This window comes from Microtus pennsylvanicus, chromosome 11 (genome assembly GCF_037038515.1).
Source record: "Microtus pennsylvanicus isolate mMicPen1 chromosome 11, mMicPen1.hap1, whole genome shotgun sequence".
NCBI classification, from domain to species: domain Eukaryota; kingdom Metazoa; phylum Chordata; class Mammalia; order Rodentia; family Cricetidae; genus Microtus; species Microtus pennsylvanicus.
This window is the reverse complement of record NC_134589.1, coordinates 50,374,337-50,398,135: the sequence shown is the minus strand read 5'-3', so window position 1 is coordinate 50,398,135 and position 23,799 is coordinate 50,374,337. Positions and strand designations below refer to the sequence as shown.

Genomic DNA, 23,799 nt, shown 5'->3' with positions numbered 1-23,799 from the left:
TCAGCGATATACCCACTCCCACTGTTTGGTGTCCCACAAAAAACATCAAGCTAACAACCACATTATTATCTTCTTTTCTATTTTGTTGACTTGAGCCCACAATTTGGTTATGTCTTATTGTCTAGTTTCCTTTTAGCACCACTTTCATTGTATCCCATAAGTTTTGGTAGGATGCATTTTCACTGAATTCTAGAACATTTTTATTTCTGCCTTGACCTATTTTTCATTTAGTACCTAGTTGTTCAGTTTCCATGAATTCGTAGACTTCATGTTATTTTTGTTGTTGGTGATATCCATCTTTAATCCATGGTGGTCTGGTATAATGCAAAGAGTTATTTCAATTTTCTTCTATCTGTTGAGACTTGCTTTGTGACAGGGTTTGTTCTCAGGTTTGGAAAGTTCCATGAGGTGTTGAGAAGATGGTATATTCTTTTCTGTTTGGATAAAAAGTTTTGTATACATCTGCTAGGTCCATTTGTTTTATAAGGTCTTTTACCACTAGGATTTCTCCTTTCAGTTTTTGTATGATGACAATGGGGTGCTGAAGTATCTACTATCAGATGTGTGTGTGTGGGGGATGTGATTACACCTCTTGGACTGTTTCTTCTATGAACTTGGATGCCCTTATGTTTGGGGCATATATGATAAGAATCTTGGTAGATTTTTGATTTGATGAGTATATATTTCAGGTGCTGGTGCCTGATCTTATGGCACAAGGAATGTACCTGCTGTGTGATATTGACCAAAATACTTAGCAACATAGATCTCAGTTTCTCTATTGAAAAGTTGAATCAATGATAATTGTTTGTTTGGTTTTTTAGTATCAATATGCAGAGGGTACTAATGTATTTAAGGTATTTGGCATAATGCCTGGCACACATTTGGTTGACCTAGAATGGGGAAATACACCTACATGGATGTTAGGTATTAGCCTATGTGGTGAGGTTTTCTTTTCATCTTGTCTTTCGGTAAATGTGCATTTTATATTTGATATTATCATTCTTTGGAACAAGCTTTTCCTCCTGAGATTTCATTATATATGTAAATCTGAGTTATGTTTATCTACCTCCCAACACGATTAGCGCTTTGCCTAATCGCTAATTACTGAATTAGCAAAAACAGCTGGTTTAAATCAAATCATCGATGGAGGTCAAGGTAAGGAATAGCAATGTCAGAGAAGCATTGATCTGAACAGCAGACAAGCATGAATGTTTAACCTTCAAGCTCAAATTGCACTGCTAGAAAATCCACTGTGAATGCTAACTGAGAGGCCATGGATGCTAAGTGAGAGGAGGAGAAAATCAAATAACCCATTTGCTTAGTGGAAAAAAAATAGATCGGCATTATTGGGCAACGACCCTCTTCAAATGAATTGTGTAACACAATTTAGAGTCTATGAGGTCAAAGCTCAAAGTCTCTAATAGGTGGATAGTTACTCTTAAAATTCAGACAGGTCAAGGACCAACCCACTAGTGGGCTTCCCCGAACACCAGACCCTGTTCCTGTTTTAGATGGCTCTTGACAATCTTTTCCCTAGAGATGTTAGTATAATCACAAGGCTCATCACTTTATAGTTTTGAGGAAGAAAGGCACCTTTTGTTCTTTTTTTTTCAGTTCATAAAGATATAATAAAAAGGTTGGTAGGCAACTAATTCTTCAGTGACCTGAGATCAGATTTAATCCTTACTGTTCTACCTCATGGACTTTTATTCCTTTTCTTTTATAACTTCAAACATCTTGGAGACTAGAAATAATGACAATCACATTATATTTATTAGGGTGTTTAAAAAGTAGTCCCCAGAGAAGATTTGGGAAAAAAAAACGGTCTCTACATAATTCCTCTTCCCTGAGTACTCGAGGTAGGCCTCTGCTTTTCCTGTTGAAACAGTTGGAAAAATGACATCACTGAGTTTTTGAGAAGAAAAAAGTATCATCAGGTCATCTGCTTCTCAAATCATAAACCTTTTACAGAGGCTGTATCAAGGGTTTCTGGGATCCAGTTTGCCAAACACACGACACGGAACTTGTCAATTGGTGTACTCACACAGGCAAATTTCCTGTAATGAATCTGTTACCCTGGAGAACACTAACATGGTGTGATACTCAAGGTTACCTACATAAATGCGAATCAGAAAATAGTGCTAATATTCCTTTGGCTCTGACACAGTTATTTCAAGCATGAGGAACTGTAGAACCTCCATATCCACGTTGAGAAATAGTTGTTACTGCTGGTTGTCAATGAGAGACTGGGAACCCCAGAAGTTAACTAGCTTCTCACAACTTTGCAGCTGCTAAGCTAGAGCTGAGATTAAAATTTCTGTCTGGGAACTCTATTCTGCTACATGCAATATTAACTGTGTCCTAACAGTTAATATTCAACTTCTCTTACTAACTCCCCTGAATATACCCTGATTTAAAAATACCAAATGTAAAATTATTTTTGAAACGTTTTACCTTAAAGAGATTACTCTTTTTTTATTAATTATTTATTAAAGATTTCTGCCTCCTCCCCGCCATAGGTTACAGAATAGGTTTATGGAAAATTAGAAAACAGAAGGCACAAATTAAAAGAGAACGGTTGTGGCCTATTAATGACTTTCAAAGATTATTAGGAGACATTTCCAGTCTACGACTGGCTGTTGGGATAACACCTGATCTAATAATTCATTTAAACAAAACCTTAGATGGTGATAAAGACTTGAATTAACAGCTGAAGTGGAAAAGGAATTGAAGATTGTTGAGGAGAAATTACAAGAGGTACATGTTGATAGGGTGAATCCAAATCTTAATTGTATTCTAGTCATATTGCCTTTTAGAAATTCTACTACAGGAATTTTAATGCAGAGGGATGATATCATCTTAGAATGGATCTTTTTACCACATAAACAAAGTAAAAACTTAAAAACTTATGTGGATAGGTCTCTGAATTAATTTTAAAATGTAAATTGAGACTTTGACAATTAGCAGGTATAGACCCAGCAAAGATTATAGTGCCTTTTACTGATGAAGAAATAAAATAGTTATGGAAAGATAATGCACCCAGGTCTTGTGCTAATATTTTTGGAGAAATTAATAGCACCTATTCCAAAAGTGATAGACTTAACCTCATAAAGAGAACTTCTTGGATTCTTCCCCAAATTGTATGTGATGCATCAATAACTGGAGCCTATACATTTTATACTGATGCAAATAAATCAGAGAAGGTAAGTTAAAAATAAGAAGAATTAAGTAAGGTGGAACAAAGCCCTTATAATTCTGTCCAGAAGGCAGAATTAAATGCTATTCTTATGGTACTAAAGGTTTTTAAAGAACCTCTCAATATAGTTACTGATTTACAATATGCAGAAGGAGTTGTCTTGCATATTGAAATGGCTGAATTTATACCAGATTATACAGAATTGATTTCATTATTTATCCAGGTGCAAGACATAATCTGGAATAACCTTTGTCCTATATACATAACACACATCTGAGCCTGTACAGGTCTGGTACGTTCTCTAGCACAAGGTAATGAAGAAATTGATCAATAACTGATTGGAAGTGTGTTGCAGGCCTCTGAATTTCATAAAAAACATGTCAATAGCAAAGGTTTAAAGAAAGAGTTTTCTATTACATTGCTACAAGCTAAGGAGATTATAAAGAGGTTTCCTACTTGCTCTTTCTATAATCAAACACCGTTGCCTGCAGGGAGTCACCCAAAGGGTACTCAGAGGAATGACATTTGGCAGATGGATGTGTTTCACTTTACGGAATTTGGTAAATTAAAATATGTATACCACAACATAGACATGTACTCAGGTTTTCAATGGGCAACTGCCTTGAGCTCAGAAAAGGCTGATTCATTTATCAGAAGTTATGGCCATCATGGGTATAACTGCACAAATAAAGACAGACAATTGTCCAACATGTATATCTAAGAAAATGAAGCATTTTTCTGGCTTATTATAATATAAAGCACATTACAGGTATACCAAATAATCCTACAGGTCAAGCAGTTATAGAAAGGTCAAATCTTATTATAAAGGATATGCTGAACAAACAGAAAGGGATAGAAAATACTCCTAGAAATATAACCTTGAATTTTCTTAATGCTAATGAGAAAGAAACAACAGCAGTAGAGAGGCATTGGATAATGGAAAAAACTTCTGAATTGAATCAACCAGTATATTTCAAGGATGTTTTGACCCTTCCATGAAAACCAGGAGATGTACTGCATTTGGGAAGGGGTTTTGTTCATTTCCACAGGAGAAGAAAAATTAATAGATTCACTTTGAAACGGAGAAGCCTCTTGAAAAAGAGAAATGACAGCTCATCCACAGTGGTGACAATCATACAGGTGGTAAGGAAACCTCATAAGTATTAGGGCAGGATTCTGCTCTTATCTTTACAGAAAAGTTGACATTATCAAAAATTCAAGAGACCCTGGATGCTTGAATGCTGACAGAAGAAAAATTAACTATCTATTAAGGAGCATCTAGAAAACAGAGTGTGGTTTATAAATCAAGGTTTGGGTTATGCATACATTTACACACACACACACACACACACAAACACATTAATATATTCAGCTGGTTTTGGAGCTGGACAATTGATAGAGGAAGGTCATTGGTTAAATAAAAAGAAACTGCTTGGCTCTCATTGGTTAGGAGATAGGTGGGAGGAGAAAACAGAACAGAATGCTGGGAGGAAGAGGAAGTGAGCTCAGACTCGACAGCTCTCCTCTCGGGAGCAGACACCTCAGAGAGAGACGCCATGCTCCCAGCTCCCAGGCAGACGCACACTATGAAGCTCTGACCCAGGATGGACAGAGGCTGGAATCTTCCCGGAAAGCGCACCTAGGGGCGCTACACAGATGATTAGAAATGGGCTAAATTAATATGTGAGAATTAGCCTTGATAGAAATGGGCCAAGCAGTGATTAAATGAATACAGTTTGTGTGTTGTTATTTCGGGGCAAAAGCTAGCCAAGCAGGCGGCTGGGGTGTTGGGGACTCAGCCCTGCCGCTCCTATTACTACAGACAATGGCTCTGTTGTTCTCTAAATATAAGCGTGTTGTTAAAGGGAACATTTAGAGTTTCTGTCTCATATTGCAAGCCATCTGGTTTGGTGCAGAAAAAAGACTTTAGGAAAAAAATCTTATTTTCTCCATGTTATTTCATAAATCATGTTCTTCATTTAATGTATGTTTATATGAATGATGTTTAAGTTTTCCATGATGAACAATAGATTTTCCTATAGATCTTTTCCCTGCAGTAATCTTTGAAGTTTTCAGGGAGAAGATGGGGCACCACAGCAACAATTCCATCTAGTTGAGATGACATCATGATGCAGACAGTGCTACGATATAGCTGCTTTTTTGGGTACCAGCTGCTGAAATGGTGCACCTTTTTATGACATCCTGGACCAAACTCCAAATAAGAACTTTGAAAAACAAGCCCTATCTATTTACTGCTCAGAAATTGTTTGTAACTATACTAGACAGTAATTTTGAAACTTAACCATCACTTTAATTTTGCAGAATCCCATTAAGAGAACATCGCCCCCATGACAGCGGGAAGCAATTTTAGAAGATGACGCCCCATCCCCAAAAAGCTTGTCCTTAGGATTGGGAACACTATTTAGGGGTTGTTGGCTATTACTTATATTAGATAGAGGTGATAAATATGTTTGTTTAAAACAAGGGGGATAGTAATAGTGATTAATAGAGTGAACACTTGTGAACTATTATTCATGGATAATTTACATTGGTAAAGTTTTGTATATTGATACAAGTTCAAATTATATTTATTTTTTTATGTACATTATTTGTACACCTATGTAAAGTTATTTGTCAGATTGTATATATGTATAATCTTATCTCTGTTTAGGACATTTTATATATTGAGACAACTTTGAGACTTTGGGTGATTGCTCAGGTAGCTTATTGTCTCTGTCATATATCGCTCAGTTTGGAAGCTACTTCATTGTACTTCCTGCCTGCTCAAGTAATATTATCTTCTTCTCAGGCCTTTGATGGGGTTGCAAATGATAGTCATAGTTACTGTACTCTTATGATCTAGACAATCCATTTCCTATACAAGACTTAGACTCCATAGGATAGAATGTTTATTAAAACATTTAACTTACGTTCCTTGCTTAATATTGTTTATGCAGGTTGTAGTTCTAATTATACTTGATATCTGTTCCTAGTATATATAGTTTTGTACTGGGTTTGGAACTCTCTTATTTAAACAAAAGGGGGAGGTGCTGTGGAGCACATTCTGCTCTTTTAGCCAATATCCTTTAAGATACCAACCCACGTGGACATGGTCTCTTTTGCTTTAAACAGCAGCAGTAGTGCTGTACAAGAAGAGCCATGAGGAGAGGTGAGTGTGTACCTGACCGGCCAGTGGGACACCCTGGAAAGGGAGCACAGGCACTATCCAATCCCCTAAACTTTCTGGTCCTTCAGTGGAAGAGTCTCTCCCCGGCTACTGCCTTTCCCTTCTTATCCAATGCCAGCTTGCCCCCAGGCACCCCATCCCAACTGCAGGGTCATAGGATCCTCCTACTCAGCCTGCTGTGGAACTGAGGGTCTGCGGACAAAGTGGTGAGGGCAACTGCTGTATGAGTTTCTTTGTTCTACTGAGCCTGCACCCAGCAAGGCTGCCCTTTTGTCTGTGAGGTCCCTGCCGAGCAAGTGACCTGGTACCTGTACCAGAGGTTCTGTTCGGAGGGCCTACTTCAGAGAGGAGAGGAGCTGAGAGACAACTTTAGTGCTGAGGGGACCTAAGAGAGGGCTGACCAAGAAAAACCCCCAAGTACAGAGGTAGCCACAGCAAATATTGGACCAAGCTGCCAAGACTCTCCTAACAGCATTTAAAGAAAAAGGTGGGCAGGCGCCAATGCAAGAATTTCTCCAGCAATCTGAAAAGCAACATGACAACACCAGAATCCAGTGAACATACAACAGGAAGACTTGAACACCCTAATCCATAAGAAGTAGAAGAAACAGACTTTAGATGTAACATTATGAAAATGTTAGAGATCATTAAACAGGATGTGAAAAACTCCTTTAAAGAAATGGATGAAAGCCAGGTGATGGTGGCGCATGCCTTTAATCCCAGCACTCAGGAGGCAGAGGCAGGTGGATCTCTATGAGTTTGAGGACAGCCTGGTCTACAAGAGCTAGTTCCAGAACAGGAACCAAAAGCTACGGAGAAACCCTGTCTCGAAACCCCCCCCCCCCCAAAAAAAAGAAATGGATGAAAAGACTAACAAAAAGTTAGAAGAAATTAATAAATCCCTCAAAGATCTCCAAGAAAACCAAGAAAAGGCAATCAAACAGGTAAGGGAAACAGTTCAAGAACTGAAAACTGAAATGGAGGCAATGAAGAAAACACAAACCAAGAGATGGTAGGAAATGGAAAACCTGGGTAAATGAACAGAAACTACAGAAACAAGTATCACCAACAGAATACAAGAGATAGAAGAAAGAATATCAGGTGCTAAAGATACTATAGAGGAAATAAACTCACTGATCAAAGAAAACAGCAAGTCCAACAATCTCTCATCACAAAACATCCAGAAAATCTGGGACAACATAAAAAGACCAAACCTAAGAAGAATAGGGGTAGAAGAAGAAGAATTACAGCTCAAAGACCCAGAAAATATATTCAACAAAATTCAATAAAAGAAAACTTCCCCAACCGAAGGAAGGATATTCTTATGAAGGTACAAGAAGCATACAGAACACCGAATAGACTGGATCAAAAAAAATCCCCTTGCCATATAATAATCAAAACACAAAACTACAGAATAATGAAAGAATATTAAGAGCTGCAAAGTAAAAAAGGTCAAGTAACATATAAAGGTAAACCTGTCAGAATTACACCTGACTCTTCTATGGAAACCTTGATAGCCAGAAGGGCTTGGATAGATGTGCTGCAAAAACTAAGAGACCATGGATGCAAGCCCAGACTACTATACCCAGCAAAGCTCTCTTTCACTATCGATGGAGAAAACAAGATATTCCAGGCCGGGCAATGGTGGTGCATGCCTTTAATCCCAGCACTTGGGAGACAGAGGCAGGCGGATCTCTGTGAGTTCGAGACCAGCCTGGTCTACAGAGCTAGTTCTAGGACAGGATCCAAAGCCACAGAGAAACTCTGTCTCGAAAAACCAAAAATAAATAAATAAATAAAAAACCAAGATATTCCAGTATAAAAACAAATTTAAACAATACGTAGCCACAAAACCAGCCTTACAGAAAGTAATAGAAGGAAAATCATGGTCCCCAGATCATTGGGCTACCGGGCAGCCCTGTTTAGCTGCTGAGGAATCCCATCTGGACGGGTGAGTGTGTGCTATCCAGGGACGGATTGTCCCGGAAGAGAGCACAAATCCCCCTCCCCCAGCTCCTTCTGCAGGGCTGTCTTTCTTACACACGACCCCCCGCCCCACGTCTTCGTTTTCTGCAAGGTCCTTTCCTCAGGAACAGTTTTCTGCTCCTACACTAAGGCTACCCACCCAGAGCGGTGAGAGCCTACCTAAGGGGGAGGCATCAAGGACCCCGGGTAAGGGAGCACATGCACCTTCAGCCTGTGCGGCACGGTGTCCTGTGTTCTACTCGTCCCCACCCTGCCCCCCAAGTTCCCCCTTTTGTCCTCGGCTCATTGGACTACCAGGCGTCTGTGTTTTGGTGCTAAGGAGTTCATCTGGACGGGAACGGTTCCTGCTTCTACACTGAAGAGATACACCCAGAGAGTCAATCACAGCAAAGACTGGACCAAGACACCAGGCCTCTCCTGGCTCCATTTGAAGGAAGAGATGGGAAGGCGCCAATGCAAGAATTCCTCCAACAACCTGAAAGGCAACATGACACCACCAGAATCCAGGGATCCCGAAATAAGAAGAATTGTACACCCTACTCCAGAAGAATTAGAAGAAATCGACTCAAAAGTGAACTATATGAAAATAATAGAGGACCTTAAACAGGAGGTGAAAAACTGCCATAAACAATTAGAGATTACAAACAAAAAGGTAGAGGAAATGAATAAATCGCTCAAAGACACGCAAGAAAACCAAGAGAAACAAGAAAAAGCTATCAAACAGGTTAGGGAAGCGGTTCAAGACTTGAAGAATGAAATGGAAGCAATGAAGAAAACACATACCGAGGGAAGGATGGAGATGGAAAATCTGGGTAAACGAACAGGAACTACAGAGACAAGTACTAACAACAGATTACAAGAGATAGAAGAAAGAATGTCAGACACTGAAGATACCATAGAGAAAACAAACACACGGATCAAAGAAAACAGCAAGGCCAACAAATTCTCATCACAAAACATTCAGAAAATTTGGGACACAATAAAAAGACCAAACCTAAGAATAATTGGGATAGAAGAAGGAGAAGAAGTACAGCTCAACGGTCCAGAAAATATATTTAATAAAATTATAGAAGAAAACTTTCCCAGCCTAAAGAAAGATATTCCTTTGAAGGTTCAAGAAGCATACAGAACACCGAATAGACTGGACCAAAAAACCCCATCTCCTCGCCATATAATAATCAAAACACAAAACATACAGAATAAAGAAAGAATATTAAGAGCTGCAAAGGAAAAGGGTCAAGTTATTTATAAGGGTAAACCTATCAGACTTACACCTGACTTCTCTATGGAAACCATGAAAGCCAGAAGGTCCTGGATAGATGTACTTCAGAAACTAAGAGACTATGGATACAAGCCCAGACTACTATACCCAGCCAAGCTTTCATTCACTATAAATGGAGAAAACAATATCTTCCAGGACAAAAACAAATTTAAACAATACGTAGCCACAAATCCAGCCTTACAGAAAGTAATAGAAGGAAAATCACAAACCAAGGAGTCCAACAATGACCACAATAACTCAAACATCTAGAGACCCTTCACCAGCACAACTCAAAGAAGGGCAACACACAAACTCTATGACTAAAAAAGTGACCGGAGTTAACAACCACTGGTCATTAATATCACTTAATGTCAATGGACTCAACTCACCTATAAAAAGGCACAGGTTAAGAGATTGGATACGAAAACAGGATCCATCATTCTGCTGTTTCCAAGAAACACACCTCAACCACAAAGACAGGCACCTACTCAGAGTAAAGGGCTGGGAAAAGGCTTATCAAGCAAATGGACCCAAGAAACAAGCAGGTGTGGCCATACTAATTTCTAACAAAGTTGACTTCAAACTTAAATCAATCAGAAAAGATAGAGAGGGACATTTTATACTCATAACAGGAACAGTTCATCAGGATGAAGTCTCAATCCTGAATATCTATGCCCCTAATATAAAAGCACCCACGTACATAAAAGAAACATTACTAAAACTCAAGGCTGGGGGCTGGAAAGATGGCTCAGAGGTTAAGAGCATTGCCTGCTCTTCCAAAGGTCCTGAGTTCAATTCCCGGCAACCACATGGTGGCTCACAACCATCTGTAATGATGTCTGGTGCCCTCTTCTGGCCTCCAGACATATACACAGACAGAATATTCTATAGATAAAAAATATAAATAAATATTAAAAAAAAAATAAAACTCAAGGCTGCCATCAAATAGCACACACTAATAGTAGGAGACTTCAACACTCCTCTCTCACCAATGGACAGGTCAATCAGACAGAAACCTAACAGAGAAATAAGAGAATTAATGGAGGTAATGAATCAAATGGACTTAACAGACATCTATAGAACATTCCACCCAAATAGGAAAGAATACACCTTCTTCTCTGCAGCTCATGGAACCTTCTCAAAAATCGACCACATAGTCGGTAACAAAGCAAACTTCCACAGTTACAAAAAAATATTCGTAACCTCCTGCATCTTATCAGACCACCATGGATTAAAGTTAGAATTCAACAACAATACTACCCCCAGAAAGCCTACAAACTCATGGAAACTGAACAGTTAACTTCTTTTTTTTTTGTTTGTTTGTTTGTTTGTTTTTTTTAAATTTATTTATTTATTAAAGATTTCTGTCTCTTCCCCGCCACCGCCTCCCATTTCCCTCCCCCTCCTCCAATTAAGTCTCCCCCCCAGCCCGAAAAGCAATCAGGGTTCCCTGTCCTGTGGGAAGTCCAAGGAACCCCCACCTCCATCCAGGTCTAGTAAGTTGAGCATCCAAACTGCCTAGGCTCCCACAAAGCCAGTGCGTGCAGTAGGATCAGAAACCCATTGCCATTGTTCTTGAGTTCTCAGTAGTCCTCATTGTCCGCTATGTTCAGAGAGTCCGGTTTTATCCCAGGCTTTTCCAGACCCAGGCCAGCTGGCCTTGGTGAGTTCCCAATAGAACATCCCCATTGTCTCAATGTGTGGGTGCACCCCTCGCGGTCCTGAGTTCCATGCTCGTGCTCTCTCTCTTTCTGCTCCTGATTTGGACCTTGAGATTTCAGTCCTGTGCTCCAATTTAGGTCTCTGTCTCTGTCTCCTTTCATCGCTTGCTGAAGGTTAATATTCAGGAGGATGCCTATATGTTTTTCTTTGGGTTCTCCTTATTTAGCTTCTCTAGGATCACTAATTATAAGCTCAATGTCCTTGGTTTATGGCTAGAAACCAAATATGAGTGAGTACATCCCATGTTCCTCTTTTTGGGTCTGGCTTACCTCACTCAGGATAGTGTTTTCTATTTCCATCCATTTGTATGCAAAATTCATGAAGTCCTTGTTTTTTATTGCTGAGTAGTACTCTAATATGTATAAATTCCATACTTTCTTCATCCATTCTTCCATTGAAGGGCATCTAGGTTGTTTCCAGGTTCTGGCTATCACAAACAATGCTGCTATGAACATTGTAGAGCATATACTTTTGTTGTATGATAAGGCCTCTCTTGGGTATATTCCCAAGAGTGGTATTGCTGGGTCCAGGGGTAAGTTGATCCCGAATTTCCTGAGAAACCGCCATACTGCCTTCCAAAGTGGTTGCACAAGTTTGCATTCCCACCAGCAATGGATGAGTGTACCCCTTTCTCCACAACCTCTCCAACAAAGGCTATCATTGGTATTTTTGATTTTAGCCATTCTGACAGGTGTAAGATGGTATCTTAAAGTTGTCTTGATTTGCATTTCCCTGATCGCTAAGGAAGTTGAGCATGACCTTAAGTGTCTTTTGGCCATTTGAAGTTCTTCTGTTGAGAATTCTCTGTTCAGCTCAATGCCCCATTTTATAATTGGGTTGATTAGCCTTTTACGGTCTAGTTTCCTGAGTTCTTTATATATTTTGGAGATCAGACCTTTGTCAGTTGCGGGGTTGGTGAAGATCTTCTCCCAGTTGGTGGGTTGCCTTTGTGTCTTAGTGACAGTGTCCTTTGCTTTACAGAAGCTTCTCAATCTCATGAGGTCCCATTTATTCAATGAGGTCCTTAATGTCTGTGCTGCTGGGGTTATACGTAAGAAGTGGTCTCCTGTGCCCATGTGTTGTAGAGTACTTCCCACTTTCTCTTCTATCAGGTTTACTGTGTTCATACTGATATTGAGGTCTTTAATCCATTTGGACTTGAGTTTTGTGCATGGTGATAGATATGGATCTATTTTCATTCTTCTACAGGTTGACATCCAGTTTTGCCAGCACAATTTGTTGAAGATGCTCTCTTTTTTCCATTGTATACTTTTAGCTCCTTTATCGAAAATCAGGTGTTCATAAGTTTGTGGGTTAATGTCAGGGTCTTCTATTCGATTCCATTGGTCGACTTCTCTGTTTTTATGCCAATACCAAGCTGTTTTCAATACTGTAGCTCTGTAGTAGAGTTTGAAGTCAGGGATGGTAATGCCTCCAGACGATCCTTTGTTGTATAAGATTGTTTTGGCTATCCTGGGTTTTTTGTTTTTCCATATAAAGTTGATTATTGTCTTCTCCAGATCTGTGAAGAATTTTGATGGGATTTTGATGGGGATTGCATTGAATCTATAGATTGCTTTTGGTAGAATTGCCATTTTTACTATGTTGATCCTCCCAATCCAGGAGCAAGGAAGATCTTTCCATTTTCTGGTGTCCTCTTCAATTTCTTTCTTCAAAGACTTAAAGTTCTTGTCAAATAGATCTTTCACATCCTTGGTCAGAGTTACCCCAAGATATTTTATGCTATTTGTGACTCTCGTGAAAGGTGATGCTTCTCTAATTTCCCTCTCTGTTTCCTTATCCTTAGTGTATAGGAAGGCCACTGATTTTTTGGAGTTGATCTTGTATCCTGCCACATTACTAAAGGTATTTATCAGCTGTAGGAGTTCTTTGGTAGAGTTTTTGGGGTCGCTTATGTATACTATCATATCATCTGCAAATAACGAGAGCTTAACTTCTTTTCCGATACGAATCCCCTTGATCCCTTTATGTTGTCTTATTGCTATTGCTAGAACTTCAAGCACTATATTGAAGAGGTATGGAGAGAGTGGACAGCCTTGTCGTGTTCCTGATTTTAGTGGGATGGCTTTGAGTTTTTCTCCATTTAATTTAATGTTAGCTGACGGCTTGCTGTAAATAGCTTTTATTGTATTTAGGTATGATCCTTGTATCCCTAATCTCTCCAAGACTTTTATCATAAAGGGGTGTTGAATTTTGTCAAATGCTTTTTCAGCATCTAATGAAATGATCATATGGTTTTTTTCTTTCAGTTTATTTATATGGTGGATTACATTGATAGATTTGCGTATGTTGAACCAGCCCTGCATCTCTGGGATGAAGCCTACTTGATCATAATGGATAATTTTTCTAATGTGTTCTTGGATTCGGTTTGCCAGTATTTTATTGAGAATTTTTGCATCGATATTCATGAGTGAGATCGGCCTGTAATTTTCTTTCTTGGTTGGGTCTTTGTGTGGTTTTGGTATCAGGGTAACTGTAGCTTCATAAAAGGAATTTGGCAATGACTCTTCTGTTTCTATATTGTGAAATACATTAAGGAGTATAGGTATTAGCTCTTCTTGGAAGTTCTGGTAGAATTCTGCATTGAAACCATCTGGTCCTGGGCTTTTTTTGGAAGGTAGATTTTTGATAACGGTTTCTAGCTCTTCGCGACTAACAGGTCTATTTAGATCGTTCACCTGGTCTTGGTTTAGCTTTGGTATGTGGTACTTATCTAAAAAAATGTCCATTTCTTTTGTATTTTCTAGTTTTGTGGCATACAGGCTTTTGTAGTAAGATCTAATGAGTCTCTGAATTTCCTCTGTGTCTGTGGTTATGTCCCCCTTTTCATTTCTGATCTTATTTATTTGCGTGTTCTCTCTCTGTCGTTTAATTAGTTTGGATAGGGGTTTGTCAATCTTGTTGATTTTCTCCAAGAACCAACTTTTTGTTTCATTGATTCTTTGGACTGTTTTCTGCGTTTCTATTTTGTTGATTTCCGCCCTCAGTTTGATTATTTCCAGTCTTCTACTCCTCCTAGGTGAGTCTGCTTCTTTTTTTTCTAAAGCTTTCAGGTGTGCTGTTAAGTCTCCGATGTATGCTTTCTCTGTTTTCTTTAAGTGGGCACTTAGTGCTATGAACTTTCCTCTTAGCACTGCTTTCATGGTGTCCCATAGGTTTGAGTATGTTGTCCCTTTATTTTCATTAAATTCAAGGAAGACTTTAATTTCTTTCTTGATTTCTTCCTTGACCCAGGTGTGGTTCGGTAGTTGACTGTTCAGTTTCCATGAGTTTGTCGGCTTTCTGGAGGTAGGATTGTTGTTGAATTCTAACTTTAATCCGTGGTGATCTGATAAGACACAGGTGGACACTGATTTTTTTTGTATCTGTGGAGGTTTCCTTTGTTTCCGAGTATGTGGTCAATTTTCGAGAAGGTTCCATGGGCTGCAGAGAAGAAGGTATATTCTTTCCTATTTGGGTGGAATGTTCTATAGATGTCTGTTAAGTCCATTTGCTTCATTACCTCCAGTAGTTCTCTTACTTCTCTATTAGGTTTCTGTCTGATTGACCTGTCCATTGCTGAGAGAGGTGTATTGAAGTCTCCTACTACTAGTGTGTGTGGTTTGATGTCTGCCTTGAGTTTTAGTAATATTTCTTTTACATACGTGGGTGCTCTTATATTAGGGGCGTAAATATTCAGGATTGAGACTTCATCCTGACAAATTGTTCCTGTTATGAGTATAAAGTGTCCATCTCGATCTCTTCGGATTGATTTTAGTTTGAAGTCAGTTTTGTTAGAAATTAATATGGCCACACCTGCTTTTTTCTTAGGACCATTTGCTTGAAAGATCTTTTCCCAGCCCTTTACTCTGAGTAGATGCCTGTCTTTGTGGTTGAGATGTGTTTCTTGCAAACAGCAGAATGTTGGATCCTGTTTTCGTATCCAATCTCTTAGCCTGTGCCTTTTTATAGGTGAATTGAGACCATTAATATTAAGTGATATTAATGACCAGTGGTTGTTTACGCCAGATATTCTTATTGTTTTTGGAAGTAGAATTTGTGTGTCTCCCTTCTTTGAGTTGTGCTAGTGAAGGGTCGCTAGATGCCTGAGTTATTGTAAGCAGTGTTGGCAATGTTGGATTCCTTGGGTTGCGATTTTCCTTCTATTACTTTCTGTAGGGCTGGATTCGTGGCTACGTATTGTTTAAATTTGTTTTTATCCTGGAATGTCTTGATTTCTCCATTTATAGTGAACGAAAGCTTGGCTGGGTATAGTAGTCTGGGCTTGCATCCATGGTCTCTTAGCTTCTGCAGTACTTCTATCCAGGACCTTCTGGCTTTCATTGTTTCCATAGAGAAAACAGGTGTAAGTCTGATCGGTTTACCTTTATAAGTTACTTGGCCTTTTTCCTTTGCAGCTCTTAGTATTCTTTCTTTAACCTGTATATTTTGTGTTTTGATTATTATATGGCGAGGGGATGTTTTCCTTTGATCCAGTCTGTTTGGTGTTCTATATGCTTCTTGAATATTCAAAGGAATATCTTTCTTTATGTTGGGAAAGTTTTCTTCCATAATTTTGTTCAAAATATTTTCTGGGCCTTTGAGCTGTGACTCTTCTCCTTCTTCTATTCCTATTATTCTTAGATTTGGTCTTTTTATTGTGTCCCATATTTCCTGAATGTTTTGTGATGAGAATTTGTTGGCTTTGCAGTTTTCTTTGATCAGAGCGTTTATTTTCTCTATGTTGTCCTCAGAATCTGAGATTCTCTCTTCTATTTCTTGTATTCTATTGTTTATGCTTGTTTCTGTAGGCTCTGCTCGTTGACCTAGATTTTCCATATCCAGCTGGGCCTCAGTTTGTGTTTTCTTCCTTGCTTCCATTTCAGTTTTCAATTCTTGAACTGTTTCCATTACCTGTTTGATCGTTCTTTCTTGGTTTCCCAGGGTATTATGTACGTATTTACTCATTTCTTCAAATTTTTGGTTATACTTCTCATCCATTTCTATAAGGGCATTTTTCACATGTTGTTTAAGGGACTCTACAGCTTTCATAAAGTCAATTTTTTCCACTTCTTCTGTGTTATGGTGTTGGAGACCTTCTGTTGTAAGATCGTTGGGTTCTGGTGTTTTCATGTTGTTTTTCAGATTATTGGGTGAATTCTTTCCTTGGCGCCTGCCCATCTCCTCCTATCGATGCTATCTAAGGGGTCTTTTAAAACTGGTTCAGGTTCCCCTGCTGGCCAGGGGCTCCTCTTACAAAATGCCCTTGCTCTGTTTCCTGGTTCCTGCCGGGGGCCAAGATCCCTCTCACCCCCCAGAAAGGTCTTCAGGAATAGGACCCGGCTCCTCCTTTGCCAGGGACCTCCCCAACCGAAGGCCTACCTCTTTGGTTTAATTGTAGTGGGGCGATCTGTTCTTGGCGTTGCGCGCGGTCCCTGCAGCCTGCTTCTCCTGCTGGGATGGTTCCCACCGCCAGCAGCCTGTGTCCTCTGCTGCCACTCTGGTCCCAGTGGGTCCCCGCCGGCTGCGATGGGCGTCCTCCGGCCGCGTTCCGCCGCCCGGTGGTCCGGCCGCGTTCCGCCGCCCGGTGGTCCGGCCGCGTTCCGCCGCCCGGTGGTCCGGCCGCGTTCCGCCGCCCGGTGGTCCGGCCGCGTTCCGCCGCCCGGTGGTCCGGCCGCGTTCCGCCGCCCGGTGGTCCGGCCGCGTTCCGCCGCCCGGTGGTCCGGCCGCGTTCCGCCGCCCGGTGGTCCGGCCGCGTTCCGCCGCCCGGTGGTCCGGCCGCGTTCCGCCGCCCGGTGGTCCGGCCGCGTTCCGCCGCCCGGTGGTCCGGCCGCGTTCCGCCGCCCGGTGGTCCGGCCGCGTTCCGCCGCCCGGTGGTCCGGCCGCGTTCCGCCGCCCGGTGGTCCGCAACAGTTAACTTCTGAACCATACCTGGATCAAGGAAGAAATAAAGAAAGAAATCAAAGTCTTCCTTGAATTCAATGAAAATAAAGAAACAACCTATTCAAACTCATGGGACACTATGAAAGCAGTCCTGAGAGGAAAGTTCATAGCACTAAGTGCCCATTTAAAGAAAGCAGAGAAAGCACACATTGGAGACTTAACAGCCCACCTGAAAGCTCTAGAAAAAAAAGAAGCAGACTCACCTAGGAGGAGTAAAAGACTGGAAATAATCAAACTGAGGGCAGAAATCAACAAAATAGAAACACAGAAAACAATACGAAGAATCAATGAAACAAAAAGCTGGTTCCTAGAGAAAATCAACAAAATTGATAAACCCCTATCCAAACTAATCAAATGGCAGAGAAAATATGCAAATTAATAAGATCAGAAATGAAAAGGGGGACATAACAACAGACACAGAGGAAATTCAAAGAATCATTAGATCTTACTACAAAAGCCTGTATGCCACAAAACTGGAAAATGTAAAAGAAATGCACAAGTTTTTAGATAAATACCATATACCAAAGTTAAACCAGGACCAGGTGAACAATCTAAATAGACCTGTTAGTCGTGAAGAATTAGAAGCTGTCATCAAAAACCTCCCTACCAAAAAAGGCCCAGGACCAGATGGTTTCAATGCGGAATTCTACCAGAACTTCCAAGAATAGCTGATACCTATACTCCTTAATGTATTTCACAATATAGAAACAGAAGAGTCATTGCCAAATTCCTTTTATGAAGCTACAGTCAATCTGATAACAAAACCACACAAAGAGTCAACCAAGAAAGAGAATTACAGGCCAATCTCACTCATGAACATCGACGCAAAAATACTCAACAAAATACTGACAAACCGAATCCAAGAACACATTAGAAAAATTATCCATTATGATCAAGTAGGCTTCATCCCAGAGATGCAGGGCTGGTTCAACATACGAACATCTATCAATGTAATCCACCATATAAATAAACTGAAAGAAAAAATCATATGATCATTTCATTAGATGCTGAAAAAGCCTTTGACAAAATTCAACATCCCTTTATGATAAAAGTATTGGAGAGATTAGGGATACAAGGGTCATACCTAAATATAATAAAAGCTATTTACAGCAAACCGACAGCAAACATCAAACTAAATGGAGAGAAACTCAAAGCCATCCCACTAAAATCAGGAACACGGCAAGGCTGTCGACTCTCTCCATACCTCTTCAATATAGTGCTTGAAGTTTTAGCAATAGCAATAAGACAACATAATGGGATCAAGGGGATTCGAATTGGGAAGGAAGAGGTTAAACTTTCATTATTTGCAGATGATATGATAGTGTACATAAGCGACCCCAAAAACTCCACCAAAGAACTCCTAAAGCTGATAAACACCTTTAGTAATGTGGCAGGATACAAGATCAACTCCAAAAAATCAGTCGCCCTCCTATACACAAAGGATATGGAAGCAGAGAGGGAAATCAGAGAAACATCATCTTTCACAATAGCCACAAATAGCACAAAATAATTGGGGTAACTCTAACCAGGAAAGTGAAAGATCTATTTGACAAGAACTTTAAGGAATTGAAGAAAGCAATTGAAGAGGATACCAGAAAGTGGAAAGATCTCCCTTGCTCTTGGATTGGGAGGATCAACATAGAAAAAATGGCAATTCTACCAAGGCTATTTATAGATTCAATGCAATCCCCATCAAAGTCCCATCAAAATTCTTCACAGATGTTGAGAGGACAATAATCAACTTTATATGGAAAAACAAAAAACCCAGGATAGCCAAAACAGTCTTGTATAATAAAGGAACTTCTGGAGGCATTACCATCCCTGACTTCAAACTCTACTACAGAGCTACAGTGATGAAAACAGTGTGGTACTGGCATAAAAACAGAGAAGTCGACCAATGGAATTGTATAGAAGACCCAGATTTTAACCCACAATCCTATGAACACCTCATTTTCGATAAAGGAGCTAAAAGTATACAATGGAAGAAAGAAAGCATCTTCAACAAATGGTGCTGGCACAACTGGATGTCAACCTGTAGAAGAATGAAAATTGGCCCATATCTATCACCATGCACAAAACTCAAGTCCAAATGGATCAAAGACCTCAATATCAGTCTGAGCACACTGAACCTGATAGAAGAGAAATTGGGAGGTACCCTACAACAGACGGGCACAGGCGATCGCTTCCTAGGTATAACCCCAGCAGCACAGACATTAAGGGCAACATTGAATAAATGGGACCTACTGAAACTGAGAAGCTTCTGTAAAGCAAAGGACACTGTCACTAAGACAAAAAGGCAACCCACTGACTGGGAGAAGATCTTCACCAACCCCACAATAGACAAAGGTCTGATCTCCAAAATATATAAAGAACTCAAGAAACTAGACTTTAAAATGCTACTCAACCCAATTTAAAAATGGGGCACTGAACTGAACAGAGAATTCACAACAGAAGATGTTCAAATGGCCAAAAGACACTTAAGGTCATGCTCAACCTCCTTAGGGATCAGGAAAATGCAAATCAAAACAACTTTGAGATATCATCTTACACCTGTCAGATTGGCTAAAATCAAAAATACCAATGATAGCCTCTGCTGGAGAGGTTGTGGAGGAAGGGGTTCCCTCATCCATTGCTGGTGGGAATGCAAACTTGTGCAACGACTTTGGAAAGCAGTTTTTCGGTTTCTCAGGTTTCCAGATGGTTCTTGTGTCAAATGCAAATTCAGCATTGCATAGTATAGTGGAGCCTCTCTAGTCTGTGACCCTTAGCTCTCCACCATGGCTTCACTGTATTTAAGTCCCTTGTTCAGGTCCCCATTCAGATGGGTGGTCACTTGTGAAGAACCACTACCTATGTGGACTTTAAGTTCCTTTCACAGCTTCAAGTTTAGTTCATCTTTATTTCTGCACACAGGCTGCTCATGTTCCCCACCGTGAGTGTCACAGAGGCTGATGGCCTAACACAGAGATAGGAGCCAGGGCAACAAACCTGGGGGCCTTACTCCCCACCCCTATAGCCTTCTTCGCTGTCACAAGATGCTCTCAGAGTTCCTGATGAGGAAAGATCCTTCTCTGGGACCATGAAGTTCACACATCTGCCCTGGTTCTTTATTAGTCCTCTGTGTGAGTCTCTAGTCTTCTCTGTGAGCCTCAGCTCCTTCATGTGGGGCTCTGACCTTCTGTCGCACAGGGTTACAAACTATAATAACAGCAGCTGAAATTGTATTCACTTGTACTTATAATACCTGAACATTAATTGAATACTGTTCAATAAACAACATGAATTTTCACTTTACTCTCACAGCCAAGGAAACAAGTTTTTACCTCCCTCCTGTTTCTTAAATGGAGACATGGGGGCTGAGGGCAGTAAAGTGACTTGTCCAGGGTGATAGAGCCATGACTGGAGTCTGACTCTGCCAAACTTCAGTCTGGGTTTGTAACTTAAGCGTCACCAAGTTTTCCTTTGGGGGACTTACTTGAACTCTGTGCTCCTCCCTTTCAGAGCCATCCTGAATACCAGCCTCTCCCCACTCCTGAAGCTTCAGAGTGCTCCTTCCCAGGGGCCTGAGAATGCACTCCTGTAGCTGAGGGTGTGGGGCTCTAAAGTTCACTTAGTTCTTTCTGCATGCTTTCTGGTTCCAGGCTGTCCTGGGCCTGTGAATCCTTCTGACAGGTGATTAGCCTGCCCATGGAAACCCTGGCAGGAGGACTCAGTGGTGATGGAGGAGTTACAGTAGCGGTGGGTTGAGGTCCTTATTGTACTTACTTTTTGTCAAGTCCTTCTCTGCTGGGGTTTTGGTCTTTTGAGGCTCCAGATTCATCTGCTCCCCCCAATTCTGGGTGGAACCCACGACCTGTTGGCCCTTTTGCTGAGCCTCCTCTGCGCCACTTGTCTTCTTGGACTGAACTTCTTCCATGGTGATGGTGCTTGGCTGTGCAGCTCTTGCTGGCAGAGCTTTGCTTTTCCCTTTTGTTGTTGCTCAGAACAGGAGGCCAGTGTATCCTGGTCTCTGACAACCGTTTCCGCTCTGGGAAAGGGTGTTTGATCAGAACCCATGGAGAAGATCGGGAAAAGAAAGAACAGAACAAGCATTACAGGGAGATGGTCCTCTGATCACAACAACTGAAGGATTCTAGTCTCTCTTGGGGATGGAGACTGTGTGCCCAGGTGCAGCGTTTGGACTTTATAGGGCAAAAGAGGGGGCTCTGGGAGGAAGGTTTATCAGTGCATGTGTTCTTTATGGATTCTTGAATGATCTTGGCAGATATTCTTGGCACTACATCGGCTTTCCTGTCAGGGAAGTTATTCTGAGTTGGGTTTTCCCAGCTATCTAAGGTTTCTTCTCTTAGGTCATTAAGGTCATTTATCTAACACTGAGGACCCATTATAAGAAGGGGGTATATTTTCTCATTGCCTGCTTCCAGCAGGAGGGGGAAGGCAGAGGTCAGGCTAGGCTCTATTCCTAGGGTTTATGGGGCATAGTTTTGGGTGACTTCATGAACCAGGAAAACAGTTTTAAGTTATACTGCTGCAGTGGGTTCTGTGATTGCTGTCATTCATTCCCAGAGGAACCTTTAAAAACCGTTAACAGATGGGGCTACAGTCAGGAAGTAAGATGAGAATCAAGAAAGGTGACCCAGTAAGCTCGTAGCCAGGGTACCCATTGTCCTAATGTGGACCTAGTGATGGCAAGGATTTGATCCAGGAGGAACTTGTGTGAACTTTTAAAGGACAGGGAAAATAGAGAAGGAGGAATGGAGAGATCAAGGGGAGGAGCCAGAGTGTAAGGGAACAAAAGCTCACCCTTAGGAAGATGACAGTCACTGAATCTTTGTCTGGTCCTTAATTAAGTCTGTGGGTCCCATTCAACCAGCTTGGGTTTGTTGGTGCAGAATCCGCACTGTTCCTGGAGGAAGACACAGTTCCTACCACCAGCAGCTGACAGGAGATCTAGGTCTCTAATTTTGAAGAACCACAGCAGTGAAGATTTGGCCCAGGCTAGCCATAAAAACTGATGGATGTAGCTTTCTTTTGACATTAGCCACTTTCCCCAGGAAATAGTTTATATGACACTGTTCTTTTAAACAAACTGCATGGCACAAGTTATCATCTTAGGCAAGCCCTGCTGGTCCCATGGATTACTTTTGTCTTTTTATTTCTCATTCTAAGGCTTCCCACTTAACACCTCCCCACTCACGACCCTTATACCTGCAGGTTCATGGAAGACAGGAGAGAGGAGGGTGCAGAATAGGCTATGACAGGAGCAGACACATGGAGCCTACAGAGAAATCCAGCGACCTTCCACCCACCAGAGCTGGCCTGCAGATTCTCCAAGCAGGGTGGAGCCTGGGCCCTGGCTCTCAGGACAAGGTCCCCCATGTCTGCCGCAGTGTGCCTTAGTGCATTTATCGTCCCATAACTCAAATAGTTCGGTGGACTCTGTTGGTCCCACTACTCACCCTGCTCTTTTAGGGGGCTCTCTGATGCGTGCTTCCCTGGCCCAGGCTTCTCAGCTAGTAAGAGTAGTTTTGAAAGTGAAAGAGACCCAGCTTCTCCAGGAAGCCAGGCAGGAATCAGAGTCTGCGCAGATGGCAGATGGTCTTCCTCTGGACCCTGTGAGTGGAGGTTGAGCATTGTTCAGCTGGTTTCCTGTTGTGAATTCTCTGCAGAAGCCTGGGCTGGAGGAGGAGTCCCTTGAGAGCTTCAGCCAAGCCTGCAGGGGCCCCACCTGCTGAGTGCAGGACTCAGGTCTGAGCCTCACTTCTTACATCCAGTAAAGCAGGGTATCCCAGGTTTGCCACCAGGTTCCAGTTCAGCAGAATCTCCTGGAGCTCCCAGGTTTGTGCTGTGGATTTCTGGACTCTCTCTCCTCCCTGTAGCCTGCCCAGCACACAGGCTTTTCATTTCAGGAAGTTGTTCTTAGGCCCAAACCCCGTGTATTTATTTATTTTTAACTCCTGAAGTCTTGGGTTGATGTCTTTGGTACATTTGGAGTTGAGTGCACTACAGGGTGAGAGCAGAGGAAGGTTCTTTACATGCAGACATCCAGTTTATCAGAACCACGTGTCAGCAAGGCTTTCTCTTTGCCAGTGAATAAATACTTTAGTCACCAATGAGTAATTTTTGCTTGTCATTACACTTTAAAACAACAACAACAACAACAACAAAAATCCCTTATTTTTATCATCTGAAACTTTTTCCATCCAAAACATTGTTATTCAATAAATTGTTTTAAGCTAGGACATATGTGGCAAGTTATTTAAGACATACATTAAAATAATCTCAGGCAATGTTATTATAGGATGAAAACCTTGCCAGAACACATGATTACCTTAAAAAAATCACTGCTGAATTTATAAGTCTGTTTTGATAAGGTGTGATTTCAGAAGTTTGAAAACTATACCCTTGCTACATTTTTAATTGCTCCTGAACTGTTTATAACTTAAGAAAAGAAAATAAACAGCAAATAAAATTAAAATTCTTGAGTTTAAATAACCTGAAAAT

At 41.0% G+C, this 23,799-nt stretch overlaps 2 protein-coding genes across 5 annotated transcripts in view; both read right to left on the bottom strand.

Annotated features, from left to right (window-relative positions):
- Window positions 1-16,962, bottom strand: part of LOC142860487 (NACHT, LRR and PYD domains-containing protein 1b allele 3-like) — a 45,400-nt gene extending 28,438 nt beyond the window's left edge. For all 3 annotated transcript variants that reach the window (XM_075991813.1, XM_075991817.1, XM_075991816.1), the window contains exon 1: window positions 16,735-16,962. The gene's annotated coding sequence lies outside the window, so the exon portion shown is untranslated. The remainder of the gene's footprint in view (window positions 1-16,734) is intronic.
- Window positions 1-22,834, bottom strand: part of LOC142860488 (NACHT, LRR and PYD domains-containing protein 1a-like) — a 132,683-nt gene extending 109,849 nt beyond the window's left edge. Inside the window, exons 1-3 of one of the 2 annotated variants that reach the window (XM_075991823.1) lie at window positions 22,755-22,834; window positions 22,099-22,201; window positions 21,061-21,322 (exon numbers count right to left, since the gene is read on the bottom strand). In XM_075991823.1, coding sequence (XP_075847938.1) covers window positions 21,061-21,211 — 151 coding nt within the window. In that variant the 5' untranslated portion in view covers window positions 21,212-21,322; window positions 22,099-22,201; window positions 22,755-22,834. Of the gene's footprint in view, window positions 1-21,060; window positions 22,202-22,754 lie in introns of both variants that reach the window. The other variant, XM_075991824.1, reaches the window with a different exon arrangement.
- Window positions 22,835-23,799: the final 965 nt, after the last annotated feature.